At 55.3% G+C, this 27497-nt stretch overlaps 12 protein-coding genes across 12 annotated transcripts; 6 read left to right on the forward strand and 6 right to left on the reverse strand.

The window, feature by feature from the left end:
* Window positions 1-1569: 1569 nt before the first annotated feature.
* On the forward strand, window positions 1570-2988 carry MAM_04585 (benzoate 4-monooxygenase cytochrome P450; the record flags this gene model as incomplete). Its single annotated transcript, XM_040823383.1, has 1 exon — window positions 1570-2988. One exon carries the CDS (start codon window positions 1570-1572, stop codon window positions 2986-2988), a length of 1419 nt encoding a protein of 472 aa, XP_040678636.1.
* A 399-nt stretch (window positions 2989-3387) lies between these two features.
* MAM_04586 (Pyridoxal phosphate-dependent transferase, major domain protein) lies at window positions 3388-4515 on the forward strand (the record flags this gene model as incomplete). Its single annotated transcript, XM_040823384.1, has 1 exon — window positions 3388-4515. The coding sequence occupies one exon, from the start codon at window positions 3388-3390 to the stop codon at window positions 4513-4515; it is 1128 nt and encodes a 375-aa protein (XP_040678637.1).
* A 695-nt stretch (window positions 4516-5210) lies between these two features.
* MAM_04587 (uncharacterized protein) lies at window positions 5211-6162 on the reverse strand (the record flags this gene model as incomplete). The annotated part of the gene is made up of 2 exons (XM_040823385.1): window positions 5211-5745; window positions 5807-6162. 2 exons carry the CDS (start codon window positions 6160-6162, stop codon window positions 5211-5213), a joined length of 891 nt encoding a protein of 296 aa, XP_040678638.1.
* A 1260-nt stretch (window positions 6163-7422) lies between these two features.
* MAM_04588 (Taurine catabolism dioxygenase TauD/TfdA) lies at window positions 7423-8684 on the reverse strand (the record flags this gene model as incomplete). The annotated part of the gene is made up of 4 exons (XM_040823386.1): window positions 7423-7580; window positions 7646-8020; window positions 8092-8415; window positions 8477-8684. 4 exons carry the CDS (start codon window positions 8682-8684, stop codon window positions 7423-7425), a joined length of 1065 nt encoding a protein of 354 aa, XP_040678639.1.
* A 1249-nt stretch (window positions 8685-9933) lies between these two features.
* MAM_04589 (Pyridoxal phosphate-dependent transferase, major domain protein) lies at window positions 9934-11155 on the reverse strand (the record flags this gene model as incomplete). The annotated part of the gene is made up of 2 exons (XM_040823387.1): window positions 9934-10922; window positions 11035-11155. 2 exons carry the CDS (start codon window positions 11153-11155, stop codon window positions 9934-9936), a joined length of 1110 nt encoding a protein of 369 aa, XP_040678640.1.
* Window positions 11156-12324: 1169 nt separating this feature from the next.
* MAM_04590 (uncharacterized protein) lies at window positions 12325-14024 on the forward strand (the record flags this gene model as incomplete). The annotated part of the gene is made up of 6 exons (XM_040823388.1): window positions 12325-12375; window positions 12441-13288; window positions 13351-13514; window positions 13575-13688; window positions 13744-13896; window positions 13948-14024. 6 exons carry the CDS (start codon window positions 12325-12327, stop codon window positions 14022-14024), a joined length of 1407 nt encoding a protein of 468 aa, XP_040678641.1.
* Window positions 14025-14400: 376 nt separating this feature from the next.
* On the reverse strand, window positions 14401-15571 carry MAM_04591 (Oxoglutarate/iron-dependent oxygenase; the record flags this gene model as incomplete). The annotated part of the gene is made up of 3 exons (XM_040823389.1): window positions 14401-15057; window positions 15159-15225; window positions 15303-15571. 3 exons carry the CDS (start codon window positions 15569-15571, stop codon window positions 14401-14403), a joined length of 993 nt encoding a protein of 330 aa, XP_040678642.1.
* Window positions 15572-16823: 1252 nt separating this feature from the next.
* MAM_04592 (HpcH/HpaI aldolase/citrate lyase family protein) lies at window positions 16824-17982 on the forward strand (the record flags this gene model as incomplete). The annotated part of the gene is made up of 3 exons (XM_040823390.1): window positions 16824-16991; window positions 17067-17451; window positions 17561-17982. 3 exons carry the CDS (start codon window positions 16824-16826, stop codon window positions 17980-17982), a joined length of 975 nt encoding a protein of 324 aa, XP_040678643.1.
* Window positions 17983-18748: 766 nt separating this feature from the next.
* MAM_04593 (AMP-dependent synthetase/ligase) lies at window positions 18749-20705 on the forward strand (the record flags this gene model as incomplete). The annotated part of the gene is made up of 5 exons (XM_040823391.1): window positions 18749-19046; window positions 19117-19878; window positions 19917-20022; window positions 20091-20212; window positions 20287-20705. 5 exons carry the CDS (start codon window positions 18749-18751, stop codon window positions 20703-20705), a joined length of 1707 nt encoding a protein of 568 aa, XP_040678644.1.
* Window positions 20706-21168: 463 nt separating this feature from the next.
* Window positions 21169-22647, reverse strand: MAM_04594 (Ornithine aminotransferase; the record flags this gene model as incomplete). Its single annotated transcript, XM_040823392.1, has 3 exons — window positions 21169-21300; window positions 21363-22070; window positions 22153-22647. 3 exons carry the CDS (start codon window positions 22645-22647, stop codon window positions 21169-21171), a joined length of 1335 nt encoding a protein of 444 aa, XP_040678645.1.
* A 1410-nt stretch (window positions 22648-24057) lies between these two features.
* On the forward strand, window positions 24058-25194 carry MAM_04595 (4-hydroxyphenylpyruvate dioxygenase; the record flags this gene model as incomplete). The annotated part of the gene is made up of 1 exon (XM_040823393.1): window positions 24058-25194. The coding sequence occupies one exon, from the start codon at window positions 24058-24060 to the stop codon at window positions 25192-25194; it is 1137 nt and encodes a 378-aa protein (XP_040678646.1).
* Window positions 25195-26270: 1076 nt separating this feature from the next.
* On the reverse strand, window positions 26271-27350 carry MAM_04596 (uncharacterized protein; the record flags this gene model as incomplete). Its single annotated transcript, XM_040823394.1, has 1 exon — window positions 26271-27350. One exon carries the CDS (start codon window positions 27348-27350, stop codon window positions 26271-26273), a length of 1080 nt encoding a protein of 359 aa, XP_040678647.1.
* Window positions 27351-27497: the final 147 nt, after the last annotated feature.

Raw genomic sequence — 27497 nt, forward strand, 5'->3', positions numbered from 1 at the left:
GTACCATGAGCTCTATGCCGTTGCGGTGCTGGCGAAGCGACATTGTGACCACTGGCAAGTATTGCAACAACAGCAGCAGTACGACCGCTTCGTACTATTTGCTCACCGTACGAAAGACCCCATGAGACATGCGTCGTACGAAAGGAGCGCAGTGCAGTAGTCGGATGGAGAATCATGCCTTTAAGGATCGGTATGGCTCCGTGGAACCAGCTCCGTGGTAGCTGCGGCATAGCGTTCGCTTTCGTCGGTACCGTTTATGCGCACGGAACCCAATCTGGAAGAGATGGCTAGCATCCTGCAGCCGCCATTGGCCCGTCGAGTGTGAATCTTGCGAGCTTTGGGCTCCGGGACTCCGTACTCGCGCGTATTTCGCCATGTACGGAGTCCTCTGCGGAGTACGGAGTATGACCAAAGTTGACCTATGTGTCAACCCATGCGTAGGCCGGACATGAACGAGGGACGCAGTAGCCGCTCCCGGCCACGGTCCTGTCGTCAGCGGCTACGTGGAGTGACATCGTGGCATAAGTCGTGGACCGATGAAGCACGGAACGACACCGTGGAAATCCACACGCGCACTGTGCAAAGAGATGCAAAATCCAAGCCGGTGTCAAGCAAACACTCTTCGTCCGCTTCGTCTACACACTTGTCAAGCGCGCAACTACGAAGCTGCCACGTCGTTGTGGCTCTCTTGAACATGCTGCCTTGAGCCTCGAGCAAGACATTGCCGACCGCTGGGCCTGGTACCGACATTAAGCGGCTGAAGAGCGGTGTGTCTCATGTCTCGACTCTCGACAACGCTGCTCTTCTCCGTCCATAGCGCCCCGTCATGCAGTGCAGCACTATGCAAGAGCCGACGTGATTGAGCATGATGTCGATTCTCCCTTCCGTCGGCCACTCGGGAGACTCACACGGCATGGAGCAATTACGAAGGAATACTCCATCAGTGCCCACCCCAGATGTGACGAACCGCTTGCCCTGTGCCAGACGGGCGTGCGGTATTTTGCATCCGACTTCACGTTGCCTCGACTCGGAGCTCGACTGCTGTTCCGCACAGGGCATCTCGCGAGACCTCTGTAGCGGCGCACGACCATGGGCAGCATCTCATTCAGTATAGCCGCGAGGCAGGGTATCCTCTAGGGAGCACCGTATCTTGAGCATCTGGAACTGGCCATGCCCCTTGCAAGACATGCTGGCCGCGCCAGGGAGGGAGCGTATATGAGACAGCCCGTCAACTTGAAGGAAGATGGTGTCATTGGCACGCTTTGTATAAACCTCGGCCCAAGCCGATGAGTTGCCTACGACTGTCCCATCAGTCCATCATTGGCTCTGCAGGCATTGCAACTTATCACATCAAGGCTGGTGCAGGAGCAAGCCTCTTCCCGTTGAAGAAAGATCCTTGGGAAACTAATATTCAAAGCGATGCCCGCCCCGGCACTGACGTTAGTGCAGATATGGAACCACGTTCTACATCTTGGCCCTCTCTCGCTCCTGTTGATCTTGTCCTTGCTCGCGTCTATACGGCTGGCCTACCGTCGTTACAGACCACTCCGCCACGTTCCCGGCCCCTGCATGTCCAAGATATCGGGACTCTACCTGGCCTGGTCTGATTTTCGCTATTGCCGAAACGACAAAACTCTCGAATGGCACCGCAAGTACGGCCGCATCGTCCGCATCGCCCCCAACGAGGTCTCGGTGGCCACGCTCCAAGGCACAAGAGACGTTTACGGCACGTCGCATCGGTGGCCGAAGAGCAACTATTTTGACCACTTCATGGGGTTTGGGCGGCGGTCAGTATTCGCAACGAAGCCTTATAAAGAGCACCAGGCAAAGCGGAGGCTGATCTCGGCCTTTTACCAGCCCACGACCATATACAAGTCGCCGCACATCGAACACCACGTCCAAGAGCGTGCTCAGACGCTCCTGCGCCAAGTGCAAAAGGTTGCAGAGGTCGACGTCTACAGCCTGACGGACTGGTATGCGCTCGACATCATCACCTACCTCGTCCTGGGGCCCGACCACTGCACTCGCTCGATCGAGACCGCGTGCCCTGAGCGCAGCATCCTCGCCGGTCTGAAGAAGCAGCAGTTTGTCGGGTCGTTCCGCATCCGGTACCCGACGGCCTACGACTACATCTCTCTTCTTTGCAGAGCCCTGAGCTCGAGCCTAGGCTATCTGTCTGCAGACAATGATCTCTCGTCCTGGTGTAAGCAGCGCATTTCCCAGGCAGTCAAGGGACCTGGCATGTCTGAATCCCACTGTTTGCTGCGGCACCTCTTGGAAGCGCGTGCCCGCGAGGCGACCAAGGTCCCCATCGACCAGCAGTACATTGCGGCCGAGGTCCTCGACAATATCAATGCCGCCGAGGCCACGGTTGCCGTCACGGCAACGTACTTGATCTGGAGACTGACAGGGGCTCCGGAGTGGCAGAGGAGGATACGGGACGAGCTGAAGGCCTTGCCGCCGAAGCCAGACGGGTCGGTGCCGTTCTCCGAGCTGGACAGCCGCGTGCCCTCGCTCGAAGCGTGTCTTCGCGAAGTCTATCGTCTACACCCGGCATCTAGTGGGCGAGCCGAGCGCGTAGTCCCCGAAGGTGGCCACGTCCTGTGTGGCGTCTACGTCCCGCAGGGGACTATAGTCACGACGTCCATCACGGCTCTCCATCGGGACGAGGCTATTTTCCCGGATCCCCATCGATTCCGTCCCGAGAGGTGGCTTGACGGGGACCCCTCGACGCTCAGGACGCGCGAGGCTCATCTTATTCCGTTCGGGCACGGTGCCAGAATTTGTCTAGGCAAAGCGCTCGCCACGCTGGAAATAAAAGTGCTCATTGCACACCTGTATCTGAGGTACAACACCACCATGGGGAGGTCGACGACACCGGAGTCGATGAAGCAGTGTAGCACGCATGACGCGGTGCCCAAGGGCCTTGGATGCATGGTCAAGTTCCACGATGTTGCTGAGGACGTGTACAATACCCACGGCAGCTAGCCGCATTAGACGATGGCCGCATGGAAATATGACCAGTCCAGATCCTACTTTGCACGTGTGCCATGTGTCCCTGTGTATGCCGTGCCGATGCCAGCGCGTGGCGCGGAAAACACGGTGACAGACAGCGTTACGCCCGGCTTTTCATAAGGAGCACCCGCAGCATAACCCACGCGGCTTGCAGGGGACGCCGGCAGACTGAGGAACGGACAAGGCACAGGAAAAGGCTTGGCAATGGAGCCTCATGCAACAAAAGTCGGTAAGCGTTCGGGCTCAGCGGGACGCGTCTTTTGATTTCTCAAGACCCTCGAGACCCAGCAACCACCACCACCACCACCACAACAACAACAAAACAAAACAAAACAAGACAAGACAAGGCAAGGCAAGGCAAGACAAGACAGAATGAACTACCAGCGAATGGCCATTGAAAAGGAGGCTCCGGAGGAGGTCGGAGCCGTGATCAAATACAACCTTTCCGAGAGCGCCATATCAGACCAGACGCTCGAGTCGTTGAACATCACCATCCCCCGGGACACGGTGCTGACTTACACAGAGCACAAGGGCAGCTCCAAGATTCGCTCGCTGGTCGCCCAGGCTTCGAACGGCAGCATCAGCCCCGAGGACGTGCTCGTGACGGCGGGCGCCTCGACGGCCCTCTTCGTCGTCAACACGGCCCTCCTGGGCCCCCGGGACCACGTGGTCATCACGCGTCCCAACTACGCGACCAACCTGGAGGTGCCGCGCGCCATCGGCTGCCGTGTCACCCATGTCGATCTGGAGTTCGAGTCCCAGTACCGCGTGGACCTGGCCCAGGTCGGCGCCGCCGTCCGCCCCGGCGTCACCAAGCTCATCAGCGTGTGCTCCCCCAACAACCCCACGGGCACGATGCACTCTGGATCCGAGCTCCGGGCGCTTGCGGACCTCGCCAAAGAGAAAGGATGCTACCTCGTCGTCGACGAGACGTACTCGGAGCTCAGGTACGCCTCGGGCCGGGCAGGAGAGGAGTCGATCCCGGCCGCGGCCTCGCTGGGCAGCCACGTCATTGGCGTCTCGTCCATGTCCAAGGCCTACGGGGTTCCGGGCATCCGCGTCGGCTGGCTCACCACCACCGACGCTCGTCTGCAGGAGGCGTTTCTCGCGGCCAAGGAGCAGATCAGCATCTGCGGGAGCAGCCTTGACGAGCTCTGCGCCGAGCAGATCCTCTCCCGGCGCGGCGAGATACTCCCCGCGACCATTGCCGATATGCAGAAGCGGAGGGACCGCATTGGCCGCTGGATCGCCGAGGAGAGCGAGTGGCTGGACTGGGTCGAGCCCGAGGCCGGCGTCATGTGCTTTGTCAGGATCAAGAAGGAGCCCGTGGGGGGGTTCGCGGCATTCTACAAGACATTGCTGGAGGAGCACGGGGTCTACATCGGGCGGGGGGGTTGGTTCGAGAGAGAGGACAGCTTTTTCCGGCTGGGATATGGATGGCCGACATGGCAGGAGTTGGAACATGGACTTGTCCTTATTTCCAAGGTCCTTCGGGGATGAGGGCGAGGAGGTACCGAGTACTCCGTACCGGTTCCGAAATACGGACAGAGAAAACCCACGCCGGCATGGTTTGGATGGCGGGAAACAGGACAGGCCTTCTGTCGAGAAACGATGTACAAGGATCGCCTTCGCGCTTTGCTTCACTCTACTCCGCACTCTGTTCTGCGGGGGCCGGAAATAGCTCACGTCTTTGCAAACGAAGTCATTGGTCCGTCCCGGAGTGGCTGAGATTGCGGCCGGCTTGCGGTCAGGGCCACATGCCGCACCTACTAAGTTATATATCATATATGACGAGTGAAGACTCGGTGCGGTACTCCGTACTCCTTTCCTATCCGATGGACTGCCCAACGAGCTGCATTTCTCCGTCTCCATATTGGCCAAGTCTCCGTGGACCGCGGAGCCCGGCGGCAAAAGCATGTAGCATCGACCATCGACCATGTACTCCGTGTTCCCGTGTCTACTGGCTGTCTCGGGAGATTCTGATACGTCACATCTCGCTTGACAGCCTTGCGAGCGTGGCAGAGTGCAGAGACCTGCAGGCGCTTGCGGAAACCCCAAGTTACACAACCCCGACACGACATGACACGATCTGGAACGATGGAATCCACACACTGCATTATTGCACCAACTCGACATGGTCTCACCCGCTTCAGACACCAGCCAGCGCACGTGCAGGGCCCGGCTCGTGACACAGTCTAGTCACGATCCTCGGGATGGAAAAGCAGCGCCCTCATCTCGATGCTCTCCCTAGTCGGCTCGTGCTCCGTTGACGGATCAACAAAGGAAGAGTGAGGCGTGCGCCTCGCCCTCCCGTCCTGCTTGGAGTCGTAAAACTTGATCAAGGTCACCATGTCAGGGGGCTGCCTGTAGCGAAAGTACCACTTGGTGTCCGGGTTCGCCTTGACGTTCCACCCCTCGCCCACCTGGCTCGTGTCGACGAACTTGATGGGGAAGAGGTCGCTCTCGGGCGCCGAGTGCGCGTCCGCCAGCGCCAGCGGGTCCCTGAGGATGGTCCGGATCGGACGCCAGACGCTGATCATCTGGTACCGACCCTTGAGGAGCTCGGCCGCCTCGTCGGGGAGGTGGTGGCGGACCTTGCACTCGGCCCCGTGGTACGACGAGTCGACGTGCACGCGCTTGAGCGGGCCACGGGGCTGGCCTTGCCTGGTGAAGTCCTTTGGCGCCCTGCGGACGGTGTGGTCGAAGATGAAGACGCGCGTGGCACCCGTGCTGCGACGACGGTTGGTCTGGGCTCTGTTCACTCGGGGGCTGCACACTGCGGCTTGCTTACACGTCTTTGAGCAGTTGTTCCGTCTCCGGGTAGTACACTTGTCTGATCTCCTTGTCGTCGAGGAAGTCCTTGAGCTTGCTCTCGTGGTGGTGGAACTGGAATCCGTGGCTGTCCAGCGTGTAGTCGAGCTCGTGGCCGCTGACGTCGTGGATGGTGACGGGCATGTTGACCTCGGGCCGCTCGTAGCTCTCTGGCCTCCCAATGTATATTGGGGCCTGGGGGGAGCCGTCCTCGTTCGGTTTGACAAAGGTCAGTGTGGTGTGGACATGGTGAGGGCTTTCGGGGACGGGAGCCTCGAGTCTGTCTGCCGGCAGAGAGGCATGGGAGCCGGGCGTTTGTACCGTCGCTGAAGCCATATTTCGGGGTCGGATTCCGCGGACGGCGGTGTGAGGTGGTTGATCTCAGCTTGGATGAGGACGAGGGATAACGGAGCACTGGAATTATATAACCGCCATCGTCCGGGAGCACAGGGCCCGACGCACGCAGTGGTGGCCTGTTCGGCTCGCTATGGTGATGGCGTCGTTTCTCACTCGACGACTTCTGTTCGAGCGTGGATGGAGATTGTCCGCACCGTGAGAGTCCCATCCGTCTGGCTGAGCGGCATGTAGTACGTATGCGTTTGCAAGCGCAGGTAAATGCGACCTCGTATGCAGGGATACGTTGGTCCGCGAGTATTCACCAAGTGCCAGACGAGTTCAATGCACCAAACGACGCAAAGGCGACACACTGGGTAGAATTATCTACAGGGGTGAGAAGTTGCCGCTCTTCACAGTGGTGAGCCTCCTTGTGTAATACATACTTTGGTAATTGCCCACCCACAGCTTTTAATTGTCTAGATGAATGTGTGATGGAAAACCCAGTCTCAGTCTTCCGTCTTTGGATCGTGATTCGTGCCTCGTGGGAAAATCATCATGAACAGGAACGGAGTCACCACAGCTCTCGCTTCCTACGCCTCTTTGGTACAGTAAACTAGGTCTATAACGATATTCTTTGTGAGGCTTTTTTTATTGTTATATAGCAACTATTGTTAAAATGCAACTATTATAGGGCTTAAATCTACTAGGAAAATTACACCTAGCAAGATTTAGCTCTACTATAAGGAAATCCAGCTCTACTATAAGGAAATTTAGCTTCTATAGTAGAGCTTAATAATAATAAAATATATAGGTAACTAATAAAAAGTTAAATAATATTATTAATAATATAACTATTAATAATTTACTAGGGAAAAACCTTAGATAACTGTGAATTATTGTAAAAACCTAAATATCGCTATAACACAGGATCGTTATAGACATAGTTTACTGTATTTTCCATCAACAAAGTATTCCCATTCTCCGTCTTCTTATTGGTTCGCACCGCAGATGCCCATCCTACGCACACCCACAGGCATCTACCATCGACATGGCAGTTCCCTACCCAATGATTGGCCCCCGAATCTCGGCGTGACTAGGTAAAAAGTCTCATCTCTTGTCAACGGAGACGCCTCGTCCTTTAGGAGTCGTGGCTTTGCCACCAAAGTCTGCAAAACGCCCTCGCAGGCATGTCAAGGCGTGTTCGAACATGATTCGTAAGACAATCTCACCAAGCGGCCCAGGATACATCCTCTTCCTCGGCTATCCCTCTTCCTCGGCAAGAGCTTGACGACGGGTCTTGCTGCCGGGGTCCAGGTATGGTCTCTCGCCGATCCCCACGGCACGATGGCCAGTCCGGGCACCCAGCCCGGCATAATCAAAGATGGCGGTATGATAGACCGAACGGTTATCCCAGATCGCTGCACACTGGTCAGATTCTGCCAAAATCGTATCCATGCGAGTGCTGCAACGCTCGAGTACCCACCGATGTCGTAGGGGTTCTCCCACCGATGCCGCAATTGACAGTCGTGTTCTTCGACAATCATCTGCAGGAACCAGTCGAGCAATCTCTTGCTTTCGTCCGGCGTTACGTCGTTGATGCGCTCGACGTGATTGCCCACGGCAAAAAGACTCTTCCATCCCGTGACAGGGTTGGTGCGAACGACGGGGTGGACGGCCCTCAGAGAACTGCCAACGTTGTTGGGCGACCCGCGGGGACTGGAATATAGTTGGAATCCCTTTGCAGCAGCCACGGTCGGCAGTCTGGACTGGGAGAAGTCGGCTGTCAGGCCTTCGAGGAACCTGCGGTAGGCAGGAGAAATCTTGTCGTAGATCTCGCAAGATGAGGCCCACAACGTGTCTACACGGGCAACAAACAGTCAGTATGGTAGAGCAAAGAGCCTGGAACGGGACGAGATGAGCATCGAGCACCTCCGCCGGTCTTGGGCAGCTTGATCAGCTTCAAGATGGAGTAGTCGGCGGGGTTGGGCTCGTAGCCCGTGTCTGTATGCCAGCTGTTTCGGATATCGGCAGGTCTGTTTTTCCAAAGGTCCTCTGCAGGGTTAGCGGCCTGGTCGGTGGTGATGATGTTGAGATACGGGTCCCGTTCGGGATCGAAGTTGGCCAGTGGGTGGATGTGAAGCGTTGAGGATTCCGGCTTGCCCGTCAAGCGACCCAGGCGAAGAGCCAACTCCTTCTGAAGCTCATCCGTGAGGTCGGTCTGAGCTCGGAAAAACACGACACCCCGGCGAGAGACTGTCCGGGCTCCTCGTCAGCCAGATCCGAGAGAAGGAGCAGTTCCACGGAATATGCCCACCAGTCACTGCCAAGTCTCGCAGCATCTCATCACTGTTTGCATCCCTCATCCACTCCACCACGTTGGCGTCGGGAAACTCGGTTCCAATCACGGGTGTCACATGGTAGGACTTGTAGCCATCCAAAAGCCCTCTCGGTTTCAAAGGTTTCCTAAGAGCGGAGGACTCGGTGGCGCTCCCTCGCAGGTCATGGTCCTGGGAGATGGTCATTTCGTGCCAAGCAAGTGGGAGCAAGGTGTCGGGGTAAAATAGAAGTCTTCGCCTTGACGGACCCCAAATGCAAATCCAGCCAGTGTCCGGGCCCTATTTATGCCCGGGACTATGGTATCAAGGGCGAGGAGTGAGGGGTACGCGACGTCCGAGCTGGACGGCGTCATGTCGAGTCGCATGCTTTTGCCGCTGCACTTGCAATTCCGCAATAAGGCCTTTGCTTGCGCTGTTTGCCGACCATCAGCTTGAAACAGGACCGCGGAGCCTTTGGCAAAAGGGATCGTTGCACAATGCCTTTTCCTCTCGCTTCACTGAGCCTCTGAAAAAGGCATGTAAAATTCTCTTTGAATAGTCCCATCTTGATCTTGCGTTGCGCACCTGATCTGGCCTCTTTCCCAAGCCACTCATGCCAAACCGAGACTATAACGCTAGTCTCTGGGATTCTTTCTTCACATGTGATGCGAATCGCACGCAGCTAAAGCTTCTACATCTCGCTGCCTATCGGAAATCAAAGATGGAATACGTGTTCTCGGAACTGCACAACATGTCCGAATCAACCAGGAGTATGATTGGCTCGCCCAAGGTTCAACTGCAGTTATATTTTTGTGTGCAACGGCCATCAATTTGCACATTTGACCTAGAGCTCCAAGTAGCCCAGACAATTTTCCCAATCCTCTACTTGACGTCATGTGGACAGAGATGGGAGAGATGCCATCAGATCCTACTGTGTTGCATCTATTCGCAGCCTACTGTTCGCGAATACCGAGGCGGTAGTTTCAACTAATTCGTCTGCGGAGGTCGGTCACTGTATACTTCGCGAGCTGACCAAACCAGTCCAACAAAAAAGACCACTTATCCCATCGAGACTCTGATGAAGCTGTTCAAGTCGAGCACGACGGCCATGTTGATTATTCCTTATGATGGTTGCTGCCATCGGGTCATATCCTTGCAATCAATGTCTTAATACTAAACCAAGCACCGGGAAATCGTTGACTTCTCTCACATCTAGCCACGTCGTCGTTCTTGTCGACTAGTGTCTGAGCCACTCCAATCGGAAGGGAACGAGGGTAAGTGGACAAATCGACGCAGAGTGGTTCGAACAGATTGGTCGGTAAGCTAGGCCGCAGCCGTATTCTTTCACCCATCTTTCTATTTTTCTTTTTCTTCTTCACACTTCTATGCGGTACGGATGGTAATGTAACGTCACGTCACAAGGAAGGAATAACTGACCCCCCAGCGGTTCATGATTTTATCTTCTCAAAGTATGCACTACCTCATCGAGCTTTTTCGTGAATAATTTCATCTCCTCCACGGTGTTGTAATGCAGCAAGCTTGTTCGAATAATGCCGTCATCTGTTAATCCAAGAACATCGTGGACTGTACGAGGAGACCAACAGTCGCCTGTGAGTAGCCGAAATTTTGATGTTTCATGTATCTCGTTGCCGACCCTGGCAGACGCAACTCCGTTCACGGAGAAGCTTATCAGGGAAACTCGAGTTTTGGGGTCCGAGGTCCGCGATCCATAGATAGTGTAAAGGTCCGGGTTGGCTGTCAAGTAATCGAGAATATACCTTGTGATGACCTCCTCGTGCGCAATTATGGGGCCCCAACCAACTTCGTCGGCCAAGTAACTGATGATGGGTACTAAAGCATGTTCCAGCTCGATGCAGCTGTTGCCTAGGCCCAGCTTTGCGGATAATGTGGAGGAATCAAAAAAGTAGTGGTTGAGACTGGTCAAGTAGCGCTGCTGAACATTCCGCCTGGCATAGATCTGGGCAATGTGAGGGCCAAATACTTTATACCAGCTGAAGACGTACAAGTCGACATCCAGTTGTTTGACGTCGATAGGCCGATGAGGAGCCCAGGCTACTCCGTCCACACATACCATAGCGCCCGGTATGCTATGGACGAGCTCTGCAATCTCTTTAATGGGTTCAATGGTTCCTGTGATATTTGACACGTGTCCACAGCATACAAGTCGGGTCTTGGATGACAAAAGTGGTCGGAGCGATTCCAGGGTAAGTTTCGGGTCGTTGTTATTTCCTACCCCTCTGGCCGGTGTCCACCACTTGATGGATATACCCAAACTTTTGGCCAGGGCAACCCACGCAGTTATGCCAGCCTCGTGGCAAAGAATGGATACGATGATTTCCGAGTCCGCATTGAGATTTGGGCCGAGAGAGTTGGTCAGAGTTCGCAAAAGCCCAGTCGTGGAAGGTCCAAAGGCTTGATTCCCAACTTTGATTAGCAAAAACCCAGCAGCTCAGGAGTCAGATGACGTCAAGCGAATACCGCAAGTATACCTTTAGCAAATTAATCAAAATAGTGTCCAAGGCCGGGTTTCTCTTACCAATTTCGTCAGGGTCAGCATTCATGAATGACGCAAGTTTGGCGTATTGGAGAGCACGCTCCTTGACGTCGATCTGGCTTTTGGAGTCCATTCCGCGCAAGTTCATGTGAGGGGATGACATTGTCCGTGCGATACTGCGTAGAGCCTTTTCTTAATCGAAAGGTTTCTGTCACAGCATTTCATAAGGCTCAGACAACTCACCTCTCCATGACTCCTCTATGAGCCACAGCACCGGAGCCATTGTTCAGACAGATTAAACCTTTGTTGAGACCTGGGAATTGTTTTCGAACAGTCTCGATGACAAGATTGGGGATGCGCGTCCGGATATTCATTGGCGAAAGAGTGTCGAAAGAAAGTTACGAACGGCCTAGTAAAGAGTATTATTCTAAGGCGCCGAAAGTTGTTGCGGCGGTATGTGTGACTATGGCTCGTCTCCTGACAGGTTCAATTAGACCCGAGGAGGGTTTTAAGCAAGAGCCAGCAGGTTCCACGTTAAAATACCAGGCAAGCCTCCGCTTGCCATGCCTCTTGCAAACATGACTGTGGGACTCGTCGTACGGGGTATAAGAAGACTGATATCTTGACCTGCGACCTGCGCATGTTGACCACTTTGTGATCAAATTGTGGCTTCGACCACCTTCAGCCGGCCTCGAAGTGGTAGCGCGGACACGGTGCTCGCTCCTGGTAGCAAAGAGCAACACAAACGTCAACTGTTAGCGGGGTAACGTCGGCACCGGTATCCGCCCCTTTGTGCTGCTTCTCGTCACCGCTTTAACGGGTTGCCAACGAAGCGGATTCTGATTCCGACGATGGATGGATAGGACGAGACATGGAACGAAAGTTCGAGCTCCACATGTCGCTGAAATTCCCAGAGATTCATGCCTAAGTGGGTCCGAATCGTCTTGTGCCGTGAAGATGGCAACTGAGACCGACGTTTGGATCCAATGTTGTGGCTGGCTGAGAGATACCGCGCGGCAACAAGACATTTCAGGACAGTCTCTTCAGGACTTTCCGGAGCACTCCGGACTCCTTACTCCGTACCCCAGACCCCGTATCCTCCCCCGATCGCTTTTAGCGGCAGCAGGTCCGAACAATGTTCATTGTTGAGTCTGATTGCGTCCAGGCCGGACTCCTCTTCCCCCAAATCCTGCTTCCTCCTGGATGCGCATGGAGCCGAAGTCGAAACCGCAGTTACAAGACTTGCTTGCCCAGCTTGCTCGTTTCTTGAGGGCAAACGAGTCGAGAATCTCGGCCGAGCAGGTGTCGAAGTGCTTGCAGCAGCTGTCCGCAATGGAACTGTCTGCCTTGAATCGCCTGTTTTGCCTATTGTGTCGAACCAAGGTTGGTTGGCTCATGCGGACCACGATTGCTCTCAATCCCGACGTCGACGCTGATGGTGGCCTCAGGCCCTGCAATCCAAACTCGGCAACAACAAGAGGGACGCACCTTCCCGCACGAGTGCGAGTGGGACCTTGAGCCCACCACCACCTCCCCTCACCCCGGCTGATGTCATCAACATCGGCACCAACAACCACCTACTTCAGGTCAGCAAGCCCAGGTCATCCAGGCTAGGCGATGCCTCGTCCACGGCCGGGGCCACTCTTCAGGATGACGTCTGTGCAAGGTCACCGTCGTCCACAGACCGACCTCGCGGCACTCGTCATTCTCAAGAAGGCCATCCTTGTCGCGGTCCTGACCAGGACCCAGACCGAAGAGGAGTCGTCCTCGCCTCCCACCAGGCCTCAGCCACCACTCTCCACGTCGGGGCCGATGATGACGCCTTTTGTCGAACCGGGTTGGCCACGTGCAACGAAATAAAACTTTCCCCGAGTACTAAACGACTCTTGGAGGACTGTAAGAACGATTGCGGGCAGTTCCTGCGTGCAATCAAGGAAGCTAAAGCGGCCCTCCCAACTGGGCATGGCTGGGAGGCTGCCATTGCCACCAAGAAAGAAAACGCTGATATCCGTGATCTGATGAGGATTTACCATAGGTTTGAATGCCACAATATCTACTCGCACGTCGTCGAGGCAGGATTTCATACCGGCACACATTGGATCCGGGAAATGCGCACTGTCTTGGTTAATAAGCTATGCCGGGACTTCCCCGACCGGTTTCAGAACCAAAAAATGGCTAATAAATGTTTAAACTGGGTTGATCAGGGCTGCAGGTACCGTGAGTGGACTGAAATGCTCAGTGAAACTTCGAATCTCGGATATCTCATCGCGTTGCCCGCAGAGGTGCCGCATTCAGCGTATGCCTTCTTCCAGCCACAAACATCTCAACCGGCAACTTGAGCTCACAAACATGTCACAGGTACACTTCAAGATGTACCAAAGAGCAAATGACCGCCGCGACTCTCAGATTCAAGAGCTTGGGCATCGATGAGCTTGTGGAGGATCTGGAACTTTCAAAACTGGGCAGCCACATTGCAACAAAGTTGAGGGAAATGACGGGTAAGAAGCGCAAGGACGCTGATGGTGAGTTCGCTCGCAGTGCCCTAGCATTCGTCAGTTACAATTCTTATACTGTTGGATTAGAAGAGCCAAGCCAGAACTCCCGCAAATCGCCGCGATTAACTTCAGCCTCGGGCGAATTGGCCTTCGCACCACCACCGGGCCACTTGACGACACCGCCCGAATCAACGGCACCTGGTAATGAGACTATACTGTACATGAAGTCCATTTAGCTGTCTTAACACATCTATAGGTATTAGTGATCTCTTGGATCATCCCACTCACTCTTTGGCACCACCTTTGCCGCAAGAATATTCCAGTGATCAGGACCAGGGTGTAGAGGATCACAACATGAGCGATACGATAGCGGATGGTCCTTTGGCGACATATGATCCCTTCAACAACTGTACGATCACGCCTAGTAACACGGAATTATATATGCTGACTGTGAGATTAGTCGACCTGAGCTTGCATGCGTATTCGGAGGTATTCATGAGTCAGTTCTCCGTTTTCTCGTCATGCGGCGATAAGTAGTACTAGCATGAAAACTATACGGAAAAGTTGGAGATTATATGGAGTACCTAGATGAAGTAAATGACGGATCTTTTCCCTCATTACGGTTCTTTTCGCTATTGACTATGCACTCTTGAGCGAGAAGTGCTCGGATGTTCCCCTGGTCCCATCATGCCATGTCCCACTGTCATCTGATTCTGGAGCTCGACCGGCGAGAGGCCGAGAACTTCGGCGGATATGCAGACTATTTTTATATGTTGATGTGTAAGTTTTCAGGGGTACGGTCGCAATTTGAACGGATAGTTGGAAATACTCGGCTGATTTATTGATATCGAAAGACAAAATAACACACAAACGTCAATCAACAAAGATACAATCAAGAACTCGCCGACAGTCACTAGTTGGTGGAGCCGAGATACTCCTTGCGCCCAGTGAGCATGGCACCGTGCTGCTTGGCGTCAAGACTCGCTTCTCTGAACAGAGCGTACTTTTGATTATGCCACTCCACACTATTCATCTGCTTTCCGTCATGGGTTGTAAATTTGGCATCAAACTCTGGCCGTAGGAAGTAAATGACGGAGAACTTGTCCTGGCCACTCGACTCGGGTGGAGGCACCACGCGGTGCAGAGATGAAGCCAACACACCGTCCGACAGGAAACGTAACGAATCTCCGACGTTAACAACGGCGTGTCCAGGTCTGGGCGGAATGAAAGACCATTCCTTGTCTCCGGGCAGCATGGCCTGCAGGCCATCGGACTGGGAGAAAACCACTGTCAGAGTTCCCATATCGGTATGTGCCATGTTCCCAACTTGGTCGTCGCTGCTGCCCCAGGCGAGGTACTTCAGCATAGCCATGTTTGCAGACGATGGCTTGTCCTTCCGGTGACAGTCCTTCAAGTCATGCGGAAGCCCCAAGGCTTTTGACAGGGTTGACAGGATGCAATCAGTATACTCATGAACTTGGCTCATGAATGTCTCAAACAGTGGCAAGTTTTCGTCGATAGCTTGAGGAGCGTTCATGGTATCCTCTCCAAAGATGGCATTGTTGTGAATCTGCATGGGTCGAATTAGTTCAGCTCGACCAAGGTTGCCAGACGACAAAGAGATGGCCTTTTCGTTTTCCATCCGCCACACTGAGAAGAATGGGAACACACCGAGAAACTCTCATAACCGTCCTTCTTGCCGGCGAACGGCCCGACGGAGCAGCCGACTCGTTTGTAACTGAAAAATTAAAATCTCAGTCGTATAGTCCGAGCAAAATGTAATCGGAGTGAGATTCTCAACACAGCAAAACTTACCCGAAAAGCCTTGATGGCAGATATTTCTCGGTGCTGTATTTCTCTTTTTCTTCCAGTGGTAGCCGGAATACTGATTTCCCAATAACAGCGAGATCATCGACATGTTTCAAGATGTCGCATGTGGACTCGTGGCGGAAATCAAGATAAAAGAATCCATTTTCTTTACAGGCGGACACGAGGTCGTTTGCAACGTCGACGTCGCCAGCAAGAAGCGCTGCCAGCGAGACCGATTTAAGATGTGCCTGCTTGGACGATTCGACAGAACCCATGCTCAAGAATTGTGTTGAGACGAGGTTCGTGTTGGATGTGAAGATTTCAACAAGGGGTTTCGGCTCGAAATTTCCAACATGAATCCTTTTCACCATTGTCATGAATAACAGGCCAGGTCTGGAATGCGACATGAGGTAACTTATATTGTTGGAACGGCTTTGGTGACGAGGACCAGCACACGTGAAGCACCTCCCGCAATTCGTTGCGTGTCATGCTCGTCAATTTCGGCGGCAGAAATGTGCCCACCAAAAGGGCTACCACCTCATTTGGTCATGGCTATCGGGATTGACTGCCACGTGGTTGTCGTTACTTTGTTGATAGGAGTACTGAGTCTTGCAAAACGGATTGGAAGGAAGATGCAAAAGTTCTCCCTTGCCCCTGTTTCAATTTGACCTGCTCGCCTCAATATTTTCTTTTTTCCTACATCATGTCCTTTTGGACCTGAAAGAGAAGTGGCTATATGATGCTCGTACAACCGGAAGGGGTTCAAAATTGCATGGGCTGCGGATGTAATCAATCTGTCGTTTTCAGGGGATGCTTTCACTGTCACCGCCACTCCTCTCTCGGAAAGATGTAGTCGGAGGTTTGGTATTGGACGAAGTTCTGGGTTTGCGTCATCCAAGATCCTACTTGTCAAGCTGGGCTACCTAGTTGTTGATGACGGATTATGAAACGAGCACACGAGCCACCTGAGTCGTAACAATGGCTGCAAGTAAGCTGGAAGGTTGCAAGGCACAGCACGGCTAAAGAGACCCTTGAATGGCTATATATATATATATATGTATATATATATATATATATATTCACAACTCGCATACGGGATCGCCCGTTGAGGCAGGATGAGCTGCGAGTCAACTACTCGGCTTGGCAAATACCATGTTGAAGCCCGCGATGCCGCTTCTGTGAACAAACCGGGCGTGCGAAAAAGCGAGGAAAGAAAAGCCGTCTCACCCATACAGGTTTCATGCCCAGTACAGCGAGAAGACTCGCCAATGGACGCATGATACAGCACCAAGGATCGACGATACCAATTAAAGGCAATTCAGTTCCGAGCTTGGCCTTGTTTCTCTGCAAACCCTCGGCAAGACGAGCGTCATCGGGGCAGCATAGTCGCTATACATCCTAGGCGTCCCGGTGACCAGATAAAAGACAGAATATGCCCGTTGCAACCACAGTCCAGAGCTCGATCGAGACCCTTTTCACCAGCGGCTATAGTACCCGATGAAACCCGCGATGCACGAGAAAGTGGAAATGCTCGACACAAATCACTACAACGCCTTGAGCTTGGCTCAGCCCACGAATTTCAAATCCATGTTACAGTCGGGCAAGCTCCTCTGGGGCACGGGATGCCGAATCCCTCACGAAGAGGCGGCGCGAATCGTAGCTTCGACTCCGTATCACTTTTGTTTCATAGACGCGGTAAGTTGACACTGCCTGCAACGACGTGTATCGTGAGCAAGGGGGAATAAGGACCTAACGAGCGGGAACATGTAGGAGCACACCCCCATAAACGCAACGCTTCTTGTCAACCTCATTCGAACGATCCAATACCACTCCAATGGCTCCATGGTGCCATTTGTCCGGATCCCAGGCTGCTCACCCGAACTGATAAATTACGCCCTGAACGCTGGCGCAGGGGGCGTCATGATGCCTCACATACAAAATGCCAAGCAAGCAGAGGAGTTGGTCCGTCTGGCTCGATTTCCGCCCATGGGAGACCGGAGCTTCCCCCCGGCGGCCCTGATCAACGAGAAGCAAAGTCGAACGCCCGGGTCCCAGAGCGTGTACGATGTCTGGAACAGCCACACGGCTTTACTTTGCCAAATCGAAGACCTGCAAGGCTTGGAGAACATTGAAGAGATTTGCAGAGTCCCAGGAGGTGCGTTCTTGCCGGCCGCCCTCTCCTCGCGCCCAGTACTGAAAGGCGGCAAAACAAAACGACGACTGTATTACTGTGTTGCACTCAAGCTGACCGTTTTCGTCCACAGTCGACGGTCTCTTCATCGGGACGGGCGATTTGCGCATGTGTATGGGATTGGCTGTGGGAAGCCTCGATGGCGATGAGCCTGTGTTTGTCTCTGCCCTCAGGAAGATCCGGGACGCTGCAAAGGCCAACAACCTCCCGATCATGGGGTTCGGCATCTCGCCTTCTACTCTTGAGCGCAGGATCGAGATGGGCTGGAATGCTTTCATCGTACACGGTGACATTGATGCCATTTGCACCTCGGCCATTCAATCCCTGGACTCTTACAGCAGTGCCGCCGACCGCTACCTATCCGCCGGAAGAAGGGATAAGGGCAACGGCGCTACAAATGGCTTACCTCGGGAAGTAGAAAAGAGAACGAGAAAGGAGGAGGAAGCCAGTTTTCCGGCCGATTCAGCGGGGTGCGCTCGTCAACAGGACGGGTAGCCGTGTTTGTTGATGACCCTTGTACCATACGTCTTAATACAGCCGTCGAATTCGTCCTTTGTCCCGCTCTTGTGTTCCCTAGGTCTTCATCTCGTGGTAAAGTTGTCGAGATCTTCTCAGACCCTCTGTTGCTAATCTGAATGGCCCTCATGCCGCGGACCGAACCCTCGTCCTAATTTGCTTCGGTATTTTTAGCCCGAGTCGTATGTCCCTTACGCAATTTCCTTGAAAAGCCGTTTCAATGTCTCGACAGTCACGGAAAGTGGGACAAGGTTGGGGAGGCGAGCATTGGAGTGAAGGTTTCTCCGCTGATTAGGGACAGTATCTCTCAAGTGATATAATTTCACGATATAACAATGTAGCTCGAGAGACAGGACAATCGCGCAGCAGTAGAGTGCGACAACGCATGTATATGGCCGACCTTGTAACAGTAATTGCTGCATATTCGCGCATCCAACAAGCACTCGAGTTGAACGTGATAGGGGCATGCAGTGGCGAGACCAGCTTGGAAGGGGAGTCTCGGCCGAAAAGCCGCTCTGATGAATGAAAAAAGACCGCAAGGATCGGCTTCCCCGGTGATCCACGTGCGCCAGGAGTTACGGCAGACTGACGGCCGAGAATAAGACTCTGTCCAGCCCCCCCACGTGTCTGGGCGGCCAGATATTATATCAGAAACTTCCCCAAGCCCAAGCCCAGGAAAACCCCCCCGGGCCCTGGTCCCTCTGAGCTCTCGCACCCAGATGCTGACCAAATAGCCGATGGAAACATGATGATTCCACACACTGCTCTTCCCGACGACCCCATCTTCTCCAGACTCCTCCAACTAGCCACTCGTCGAGATGGTCAAGTCATTGTCAACGACTGCAGCCGAGGCACGCAGTTTGGCTACGGCCACATTCTCCACGGCACGCTAAGTCTCATACAAAAGCTTCAAAGACTGCTCAACAGGTCCACCTTGGACAATCGGGGCGGGTTCTACATCGCCGTCTTGGCTCCAAACGGCTATGAGTTCATCGTTGCAGTTCTTGCTGCTCTGGCCCTCGGCGGCGTAGCCGTGCCAATGCGTAAGTCCGATCCCCGAATCCTTCGCGAGATGCGTGCCCGGCAACTCCGTTGCTTATACAGAAACAACAGCAACAGGCGCGCTTCCAGCCGAGGCAGCACATCTCCTGAGGCAATGCGGTGCATGCTGCGTCCTTGTTGGCCCCGAGCACGTGGACCTTCTTACACAGATCCAAAACGAGGTGGAAATTGCTTCGCTCATCATCAGCGGTCAGGTCAACGACGTCAACAAGCTGCTGCCGGTCAGGTCCTACACTCTGGACCCGGGACTCGCCGTCCCCGAGGACTGCCCCAGCATATTGTTCTACACCTCGGGGACGAGCGGTCCTCCAAAGGGCGTCCTGCACGCCCGTCGGACAGTCAACAAGTACGCCCGGCTGGAAGAGATGGGGCCCAATGACGACATCTGCATCATACCGCGGGGGGCGTTCTGGTCCGTCTACTTTACGAAACTGTTTCAGATGCTTCTCACGGGGGTCCGCGTCGAGATTCACAACTTCGGCCGAAACTACGACCTGATATGGGAGAAGCTCCGCGAGCGAACCGGCACTGGAATTGTCCTGTCGCCGACGTTTTGGTACGGCATGATGCAGTTCTTCCAGAAACATATTTCGAAACTGCCAGAGTCCGTCGTCAACCAGTACGTCGAGGGGGCTCGGTACCTCCGCGATGCCAGCGCCACGGGAGCCATGCCTTCGAGCCATGTCAAGCAGTTTTGGAAGGACTTGCGTGGTGGACGGCCGCTCAAGGTGCAATACGGGTCTACCGAGACGCAGGAGATTTCTCTTTGCCACGAAGACTCGGGCAGTGTAGAGGTGAGGCATGCCGCAGGCTGTGTGTGTGCTGTGCTGTGCTTTGCTTTGCTGACGCAGGTGCGAGCCAGGGCGACCTGGGAACGCCTTTTCCAAACGTCACCATGAAGCTGTCGCAGGGCGAAGAGGGAGAGGTGCTTGTGAAATCTCCATCCTTGTTTCTTGGGTATTCATGCCCCCGCTCCGCTGCCCTTGAATGATCGGCACAAGCTGAGGAATGACTGGTGATTTCAGATATTTGAATTCCCCGGGCTCGACGGCAAGTTCTCTAGACTCGGACGGCTTCTTCAAGACTGGTGACCTTGCCATCCGCCAGAACGGCCGTTACATCTTCAAGGGAAGGGCAAACATGGACTGTCAGCACTTGGGCCCTCCTCCACACACTCGTTTCTGACCAGCACGCGAGCCTAACCTTTGCCCTTTGACGCAGTGTTCAAGTTCTACACCTACAAGGTCCCTCGGATGGAAGTCGAGTCCCGCCTCCTCGCGCTTCCCTACGTCGCCGAGGGCTATATCATGCCAGTTGCAGATCCGCAGTGCGACACGCGCGTGGCTGCCCTTGTGCGCCCTCGAGGCCGACATGGCAAGATTGATCTCGGTACTGTCAGGGGCCATCTTTCAAGGCATCTGCCTGCCTATCAGCTCCCAACCGTGCTTCGGGTTCTGAGAGCAGACGAAGCGGTTCCGCGGACGTGGTCAGACAAGACTGCAATGAGGCAGGCGGTTGAGATGTTTTTTCCACGGGATGCAGAAGAACGGCTCTGCGGAGAGGCCACAGAAGTCATGGATGTCAGTGGATTCATGAAGATGGAGACGGAGAAGCTCTGGGACCTGTCGGGAATGCGGTAGACTGTAGCTGTCTGCTTGCAAGGAGTCGTCAAGCCCATTTGACACGGACGCGGTGATGCGCCCCGGGAGGAGGAAGATGAAGATTACGCCCTTTTGTCAAGCGTGAAGGAGCACTGTCGAGCTGGCATCTAGCCTAGCGGTACATTGGTGGTCCAATGAAACCGTCATCAGGGAACTAAATACAGTCGACATCTGTCACGGTCCAAAGGACGGGTTTCAAAATGCTCCATCAACGCTCATTCAAATGTGTCCTGAGCCAGTACCCCTGACCGATATTTGTCTGCACTATCCAATGTCTACTCTCGTGGCACGGCTCCAGAGAATGTATCGTATTACATGATGACATGACCCTGGATTTTCGATCTGAGCAAAAACCAGCCAGCCAGCCTCGGAACAATCCGCGCCGGTAAATCCTTCTCCCTCTACGTGGAACTCGTACTTGGTGACTGACAAACTAGGCCTCTTACACGGCGCTAGGGAGATTTGGAAGCTCTTCGATGCACTCCTTCACGATATCGAGTCCTCGCTCAAGTTGCTCCTCGGTCACGACGAGGGGGGGTGCTATGCGAATGACACCAGAGCGGCTGGATTTGAGCTGGGAAGCATTACCAACAGGCCACGTCGAGCAAGCGGACCAACAAGCGAGGGAGTGCTCACCAAGAGTCCCTTCTTTCGCATCTGCTCGCACAGCTCTATGCCAGAGTGCCCATTGGTCTTGGACTGGTCGATGACGATTGCGTTGAGGAGCCCTCTACCGCGCACGGTTTGGATAACAGGATTCTGGGCCTGGAGAGACCTCAACCTCTCGCGGAGGGCGTTTCCCAGGCGCTCGGCCCGCTCGACCAAGTTCTCCTCGTCGATGACCTCGAGCGCGCGCATGGCGACGGCCGCCCCGAGCGGGTTGCCGCCGTAGGTCGACCCGTGCGTGCCGGGCTCGACCGTGAGGATGACCCGGTCGCTGCCCAGGACACACGAGACGGGATACATGCCGCCCGTCATGGTCTTGCCGAGGAGAACCAGGTCGGGCCTGATTCCGCTCCAGTAGTGGCCGAGCAGCCTTCCGGTCCGCGCGATGCCCGTCTGGATCTCGTCGCAAATCAGCAGGACGTTGTGCTCGTCGCAGAGCCTCCGCGCCTCGCGGAGGTAGTCGTCGTCGGCGACGATGACGCCCGCGTCGCCCTGGATCGGCTCGACCACAAAGGCAGCCAGGTTGAAGCCTGCGCTCTCAAAGGCCTCCCGCAGCGCAGCCCTGTCGTTGTACGTGATGGGCTTTGCGGTCCCCGGAATATGGCAGCTTATGTTGGCGACTAGCGGGCCGTAGTTCTCACGCGACTGGGCGTCCGAGGCGAGAGAAATGGTGGCCAGCTGCGTGGGAGAGATGTCGGCCTCTGTCAACGCCTCCTCACCCTCCAAAGGTCGCCTCGTCACACGCCGGGTGACTACTTACCGTCCGTCCGTGGTGGTTTCCCGCGGCACCGAGAACAATGGCTCCGTCCTCGGGAACGCCCTTCACCTTGTAAGCCCACTTGCGAGCGACCTTGATGGCAGTCTCGGCCGCCTCGGCGCCGGTGCTCGAGGGCAGAACTCTGTCGTAGCCAAACGTCTTGGTCACCATCTCGGCAAACTGGGGGTACACGTCGTTGTGGAAGGCGCGCGAGGTCAGCGTCAGCCGCGAGGCCTGGTCGACAAGCGCAGCCACGAGCTTCGGATGGCAATGGCCATGGTTGAGGGCGGTAGAGGCCGAGTGGAAGTCGAGATAATGACGGCCCTCGGGGTCCCAGACAGACGCCCCCTGAGCACGGGAGAACACAATGGGAAGGGATTGATAGTTGTGGGCGGAGAAGTCCCTTTCAGCTCCCAGGGCAATGTCGGTCGTGGCAGCGTGGTGGGCGATTGCGAGTTTGCTCGCGTGCCCGTCCTTGCTCCCGTTGGACGGCATCATCAGGAACGGCAAAAGAGGACTTGGAGGAGGGGGGCAAACGACCGGGCTTGAGGAAAGAGAGATGAGAGGAACGGCAGGGCATCTTTGGGGGCGGACCGGGCTGAGGCCATTGTATATCAGACGACGCTGGAGCTGGGCAGTTTGGACCCTGCATCAAGGGACGGGTAAATAAGCACGCAACAGGACGGCATGAAGAATGGCAACAGACGCAGCGGCCTCTGTATTCTCGGCGCACAGTGACGTATCATACGAGCGACAAGGTGGTGCTCGACACCCGGCAAGCCAGGCTCCGCTACGACGGAGACGAGACTCGAGAGCTCGTGATGATATTGAGCCCCGTGGCCGCTATACCTGGCGTCTCATTCAACGCCGCCGTACAGTTTCCACGGCTGTTTTTCCTGCAAATGCCGGCTGTCCTGGCAAACAAACCCACCCGACCGACGAGAGAGACGGAGCAGAATGCGACCCTGTCCGACGAATTGGAAGAGAAAACCAGCCATGGAGACGCACGACTTGCGCGTCGAGACTGACAAGTCACGCGGTAACTTGGTAGGACAATATTGATCACTGCTTTGTGCAACAATTGGCCAGAATCGCAAGCTATGTTCTGCATTAGTCTTGTCTGTATCGCCTTGATCAGACGCTCGGGTCCGACGGTGTGACTACGTATTGCCGCCCGAATCTCAGCTTAGAGTCTATTGTGAATGGTATTCGGTCCTGCCGCTGCACTTTGCTCACTCTGGGAGCTAATGAAAGGTTGACACGGATACCATTTCGTCGAGGAATGTTATGGTATCACGGGTGTCTCGGCAAAGTCCAGATACTTCAGAACATCAAAGGCAAAATTTCTAATAACGAGAACAAGAAAAAAAGCAGGCCCCTCTGAGCAAGTCCACGGGCAACTGCCAGACGACTTCTTCGTCCGCGACATGCCTGGGATGATGATTGAAATACCACAACGAGGGGGGTCTTGGCAAAATGCCCAGCTCAACGACTGAGCCACGCTCATATAGCACGTAGACGGCAACTCCTTTCCCAAGTGAAACTAGTCCACATCCGCCTCCTGCTCTCCTGTGTTGCCGAGTGCCGTCCAAGGCGGAATAATGATGGAATCGCGCAAGCAAGGCGAGCGAGTCCCAGAGGAGCGGCTCGAGATGGCCACACGCCTGGCAATTCCGCCCTTCCAAGCCATCCCACGACACGGCATGGTTTCCATTCGCCAGACGGCGCAGCGCAGGACTGCCTGACCGGGGCCTCGCCAGGTCCCAGGCAAAGCCCAAAGCCGTTCGTTCGTCTCGATGCAAATGTTCAACACTCCAGACACCGCGAGGTCCTCGGCCATCCGCCACCAAGAGCAGCAACATCACACGGCTCCTGGGGAAAAAAAAAACAAAAAAAGTTCATCCCAACATGAGCGGCAGACACGGCGGCACCACGACGGGCCAAGCGCAGCGGCCGAAACGCTTCCTCCCGTCCATCGCAACCATGTCCCTCGGCTCGGCCAAGCTGCACGCGCTCGACACCAAGCTCAAGGTGGCAGCGTCCAAGGGCTTCCTCGGCATCGAGATGTATTGGGACGACCTGTTCCAGTACTCGGTGCAGTTCCGCAACAAGGCGAGCCCGTACGCGGCGGCGCAAGAGCAGCAGCGCGGCGCAACGAGCAGCCTCGCCGTGCTCCTGGCGGCCGCGGACATTGCCGAGCTCGCGGCGAGGCTCGGCCTGAAAATCACATGCCTCCAGCCGTTCCGCAACTTCGACGGCCTGACGGACCCGGGCCTCCGGGCGCGGCGGCTGGACGAGTTCCGGCTGTGGCTGGCGACGGCGCGCCGGCTCGGCACCGACATCATCGGCGTGCCGAGCGCCCTGCCCACGGTCCGCCCGGACGACTACACCGGCAGTCGCCGCGCCGTCGCCGCCGACCTCGCCGGCCTGGCGCGGCTCGCGCGTCCGCACGGCATCCGCGTGGCCTACGAGAACCTCTGCTTCGCCGCCCACGTCAGGGACTGGCACCAGGCCTGGGACGCCATCCAGCTCGCCGACGAGCCCGACAACCTGCTCTTCCTCCCCGACACGTTCAACCTCTGCGGCCGGACCTACATGGACCCCGAGCACGCGAGCGGCAAGACGCCCAACGCGGCCGCCGACCTGGAGGCGTCCCTGCAGAGGCTGGTCGAGGCCGTCCCCGTGCGCAGGATGCCCCTGCTGCAGGTCGCCGACGCGGAACTGCCCGACCGCCCGCTGACCCGTGCGCACCCCTGGCGCGGCGAGGCCGGCCTGCCGGCCCTCATGGCCCTCAGCCGGAATGCCAGGCTGTTCCCGTTCGAGGAGAGGGGGTATCTGCCCGTCCTGGACGTCATACAGACCCTCGTCGCTGCCGGCTGGGAGGGATGGCTCAGCTTGGAGGTGTTCTCGAGGACCACGGCGGCCGAGGGAGACGAGACGATACGGCAGCACGCCGACCGGGCCTGGGACAGCTGGGAGAAGTTGGCCCGTCTGATGGGCTGGCAGGCTCGGCCGCTCCTCGACGGCAGCGGGCCGAGCGCCTGAGCCACGACCCGGCATCCGGACCGAGTATCGACGTGGCCGGTGCCGGTGCTGTGACCCGTAGTCGCTGGTGTTTGTATCCAAGCATTGTAGACAATATAGACCCGAAACCTTGTGCTTTGTCTTGTTTCCTCGCCGCCGGCCATTGTTGCCCCGTATTTGTCGCGGCGGAGCATTTGTCTTTCATCTTTGTCGACGCGATGACAGGCGGCATGCCTGCTGCGTCACAAGGGCGAGCGTGTCCATCTCCGTCGACGTGGTGACGTTACCAGCAACACCCACGCCGCTCCAGACAATCCAAGGGCCCTCACAGGCCCTTGCCTGGCAGCAAATACAGCCAAGTCCGCCTTTATAGCTCACAGAAAAAGGTGACCGCTCCCGAGTAGCATTCTTCGCAGACGCATAGGCACACCTCGAGAGTGCTGCCCCTCCTGCCCGCAGACGCGCCGTTTGCGTAGAGCATCACATACCCCGGCCTGACTCAAGAGTCATGGATGGCCAAGGCTGGATTGTATCACGACGAGCGTCAGTCTTGGCATCAACAAGACAGGCATCCAGGAACCGTGTCCAGGAACCATGGCAGCTGTGCATATAACCCGTCACAAACCTTCCCGCTGTCTACCGCAATATCCTTGCAGCTCGTGGACATTCTTCCATAATTCGAGACTGGAGCATGGCCTTCCATTGCCGACTCTTTGAAAAACGCATCTTCTCATTAGGCGCTTGTTGTGAAAACACATCTACATACGTATACATCGCTCGCTGCCTTAACATGGCACAGTAAACTGCAAGTTCCTTGATTCCCAAGCATCGCTCAGCAAAACCCCCCCAGAAAAACACGCCAATAATCAATCGACGCAAACCAAGACAGAACCCACAGACAGGCTGCCAGAGATATTGATTTTGACATCTGGCGGAAATGTGCAATCAGCCATATGCAATGAAAAATGGATCCAACCCCCTGCGCCAAAGCATAAATCAAACGATCAACAGGTCGGCAAGAGCTGTGTTCCGAGAGCTCCGAGCATTTTGAACCCAGTGCAACGTGCAGCTCCTCAAGAAATAGTTGCATGACGGCGTCACACCTGCCAAAAATAGTCGGGGTTTACGCTCTCTCCCATCAAAAGCTGACGCAAGCGCGAGGGCAAAGGAGCAACAGGCAGTCCGACCTGTCGGCGCATGTTAGCCGTGCTGGCAACCCACCTGGCGTAGTCTCTGAGATCTGAATCCTCCAGCGGTTCACTTGTGGCGATCCGAGTTGCAAATTCAGCCAGATTGAAATATTTCAATGTTCGCCCCCTGCTTCGAATTTCAAAAACGCCGACTCTTTCGTAGAATGGCCTCCCCAGCTCTTCGTAGCGGTAATCGAGGCCCGTCAGTATCCTGAGCCCGAACACCATGTACAAGACAAGCAGTGTGTGGGCAACTACGCCTTCGTTGCCACTATGGACGCTGGGGCCGAAGAAGACGTGCGGAGGATACGTACTCAACCGTGTAAACATTCGAGATTCCTCCAAAGAGAGCAGATGCTCCAGTGGCAAAATACCAGACTCGGTAGGTCGCTTGATACTGATGACGATTTTGTCAATTAACATTCCGGGAAAAAGTACCCCGTGGTACCGACGAAAAGAGGCGGGAAAGGGTCCCCTTGTCAGAAAGGTGTGGAGCAGCAGATAGAATATACACAAAAAGGAAGGCGGACGGTTTTGGAAATCTCCAAAGAGGGTAGTATGACTGTTCCTGAGGGTGGCACCCAGCCAACCTGGGCATCTGAATAGTCGAAAGGTGATGCGTAGCGTATTCACATGATGAGCAACAAACGGAAGTCGGGTCCAAGTTGTCCACATGCTGCCGTCCGTCAGATACATGATGTCTAAATCGTAGTCCGGCGGGTGTGTAAATTGGCGACGCATAACCTCCCTGACCTCGTCGTAAAGCTGCCAATTGACAAGCTGCAAGGCGACAAACGTCCTGAATTTTGCCTGATGTTCGAAGCGGAAACGGCATCTCCATCCATTGTCGAGGTATATGTCTGACAGGAATTCACGACTGGCTTGACTAAATTCTACTGGAGAGGCCGGCGGATCTAGCTTCATCCGCAGAGCATATGACAAGACATCATCCCGGACATCCCGCGGGAGGTCGAGGAGGGAGGGCATCGTGGGAGAACGCCAGTCTAAGGTCGAGGTGCCAGAGTCAGACAACCGCGATGCCACGCAGTGAATCGATCTGTTGCGTCTGCTTACCAGTGGCCCGTTACGGCTTTTCACGGCCGTCTCTTCTCTTCCAAGCGTTGCCAGGTTGAC

This window comes from Metarhizium album (assembly GCF_000804445.1).
Source record: "Metarhizium album ARSEF 1941 chromosome Unknown scaffold_10, whole genome shotgun sequence".
In the NCBI taxonomy this organism is placed as follows: Eukaryota; Fungi; Ascomycota; class Sordariomycetes; order Hypocreales; family Clavicipitaceae; genus Metarhizium; species Metarhizium album.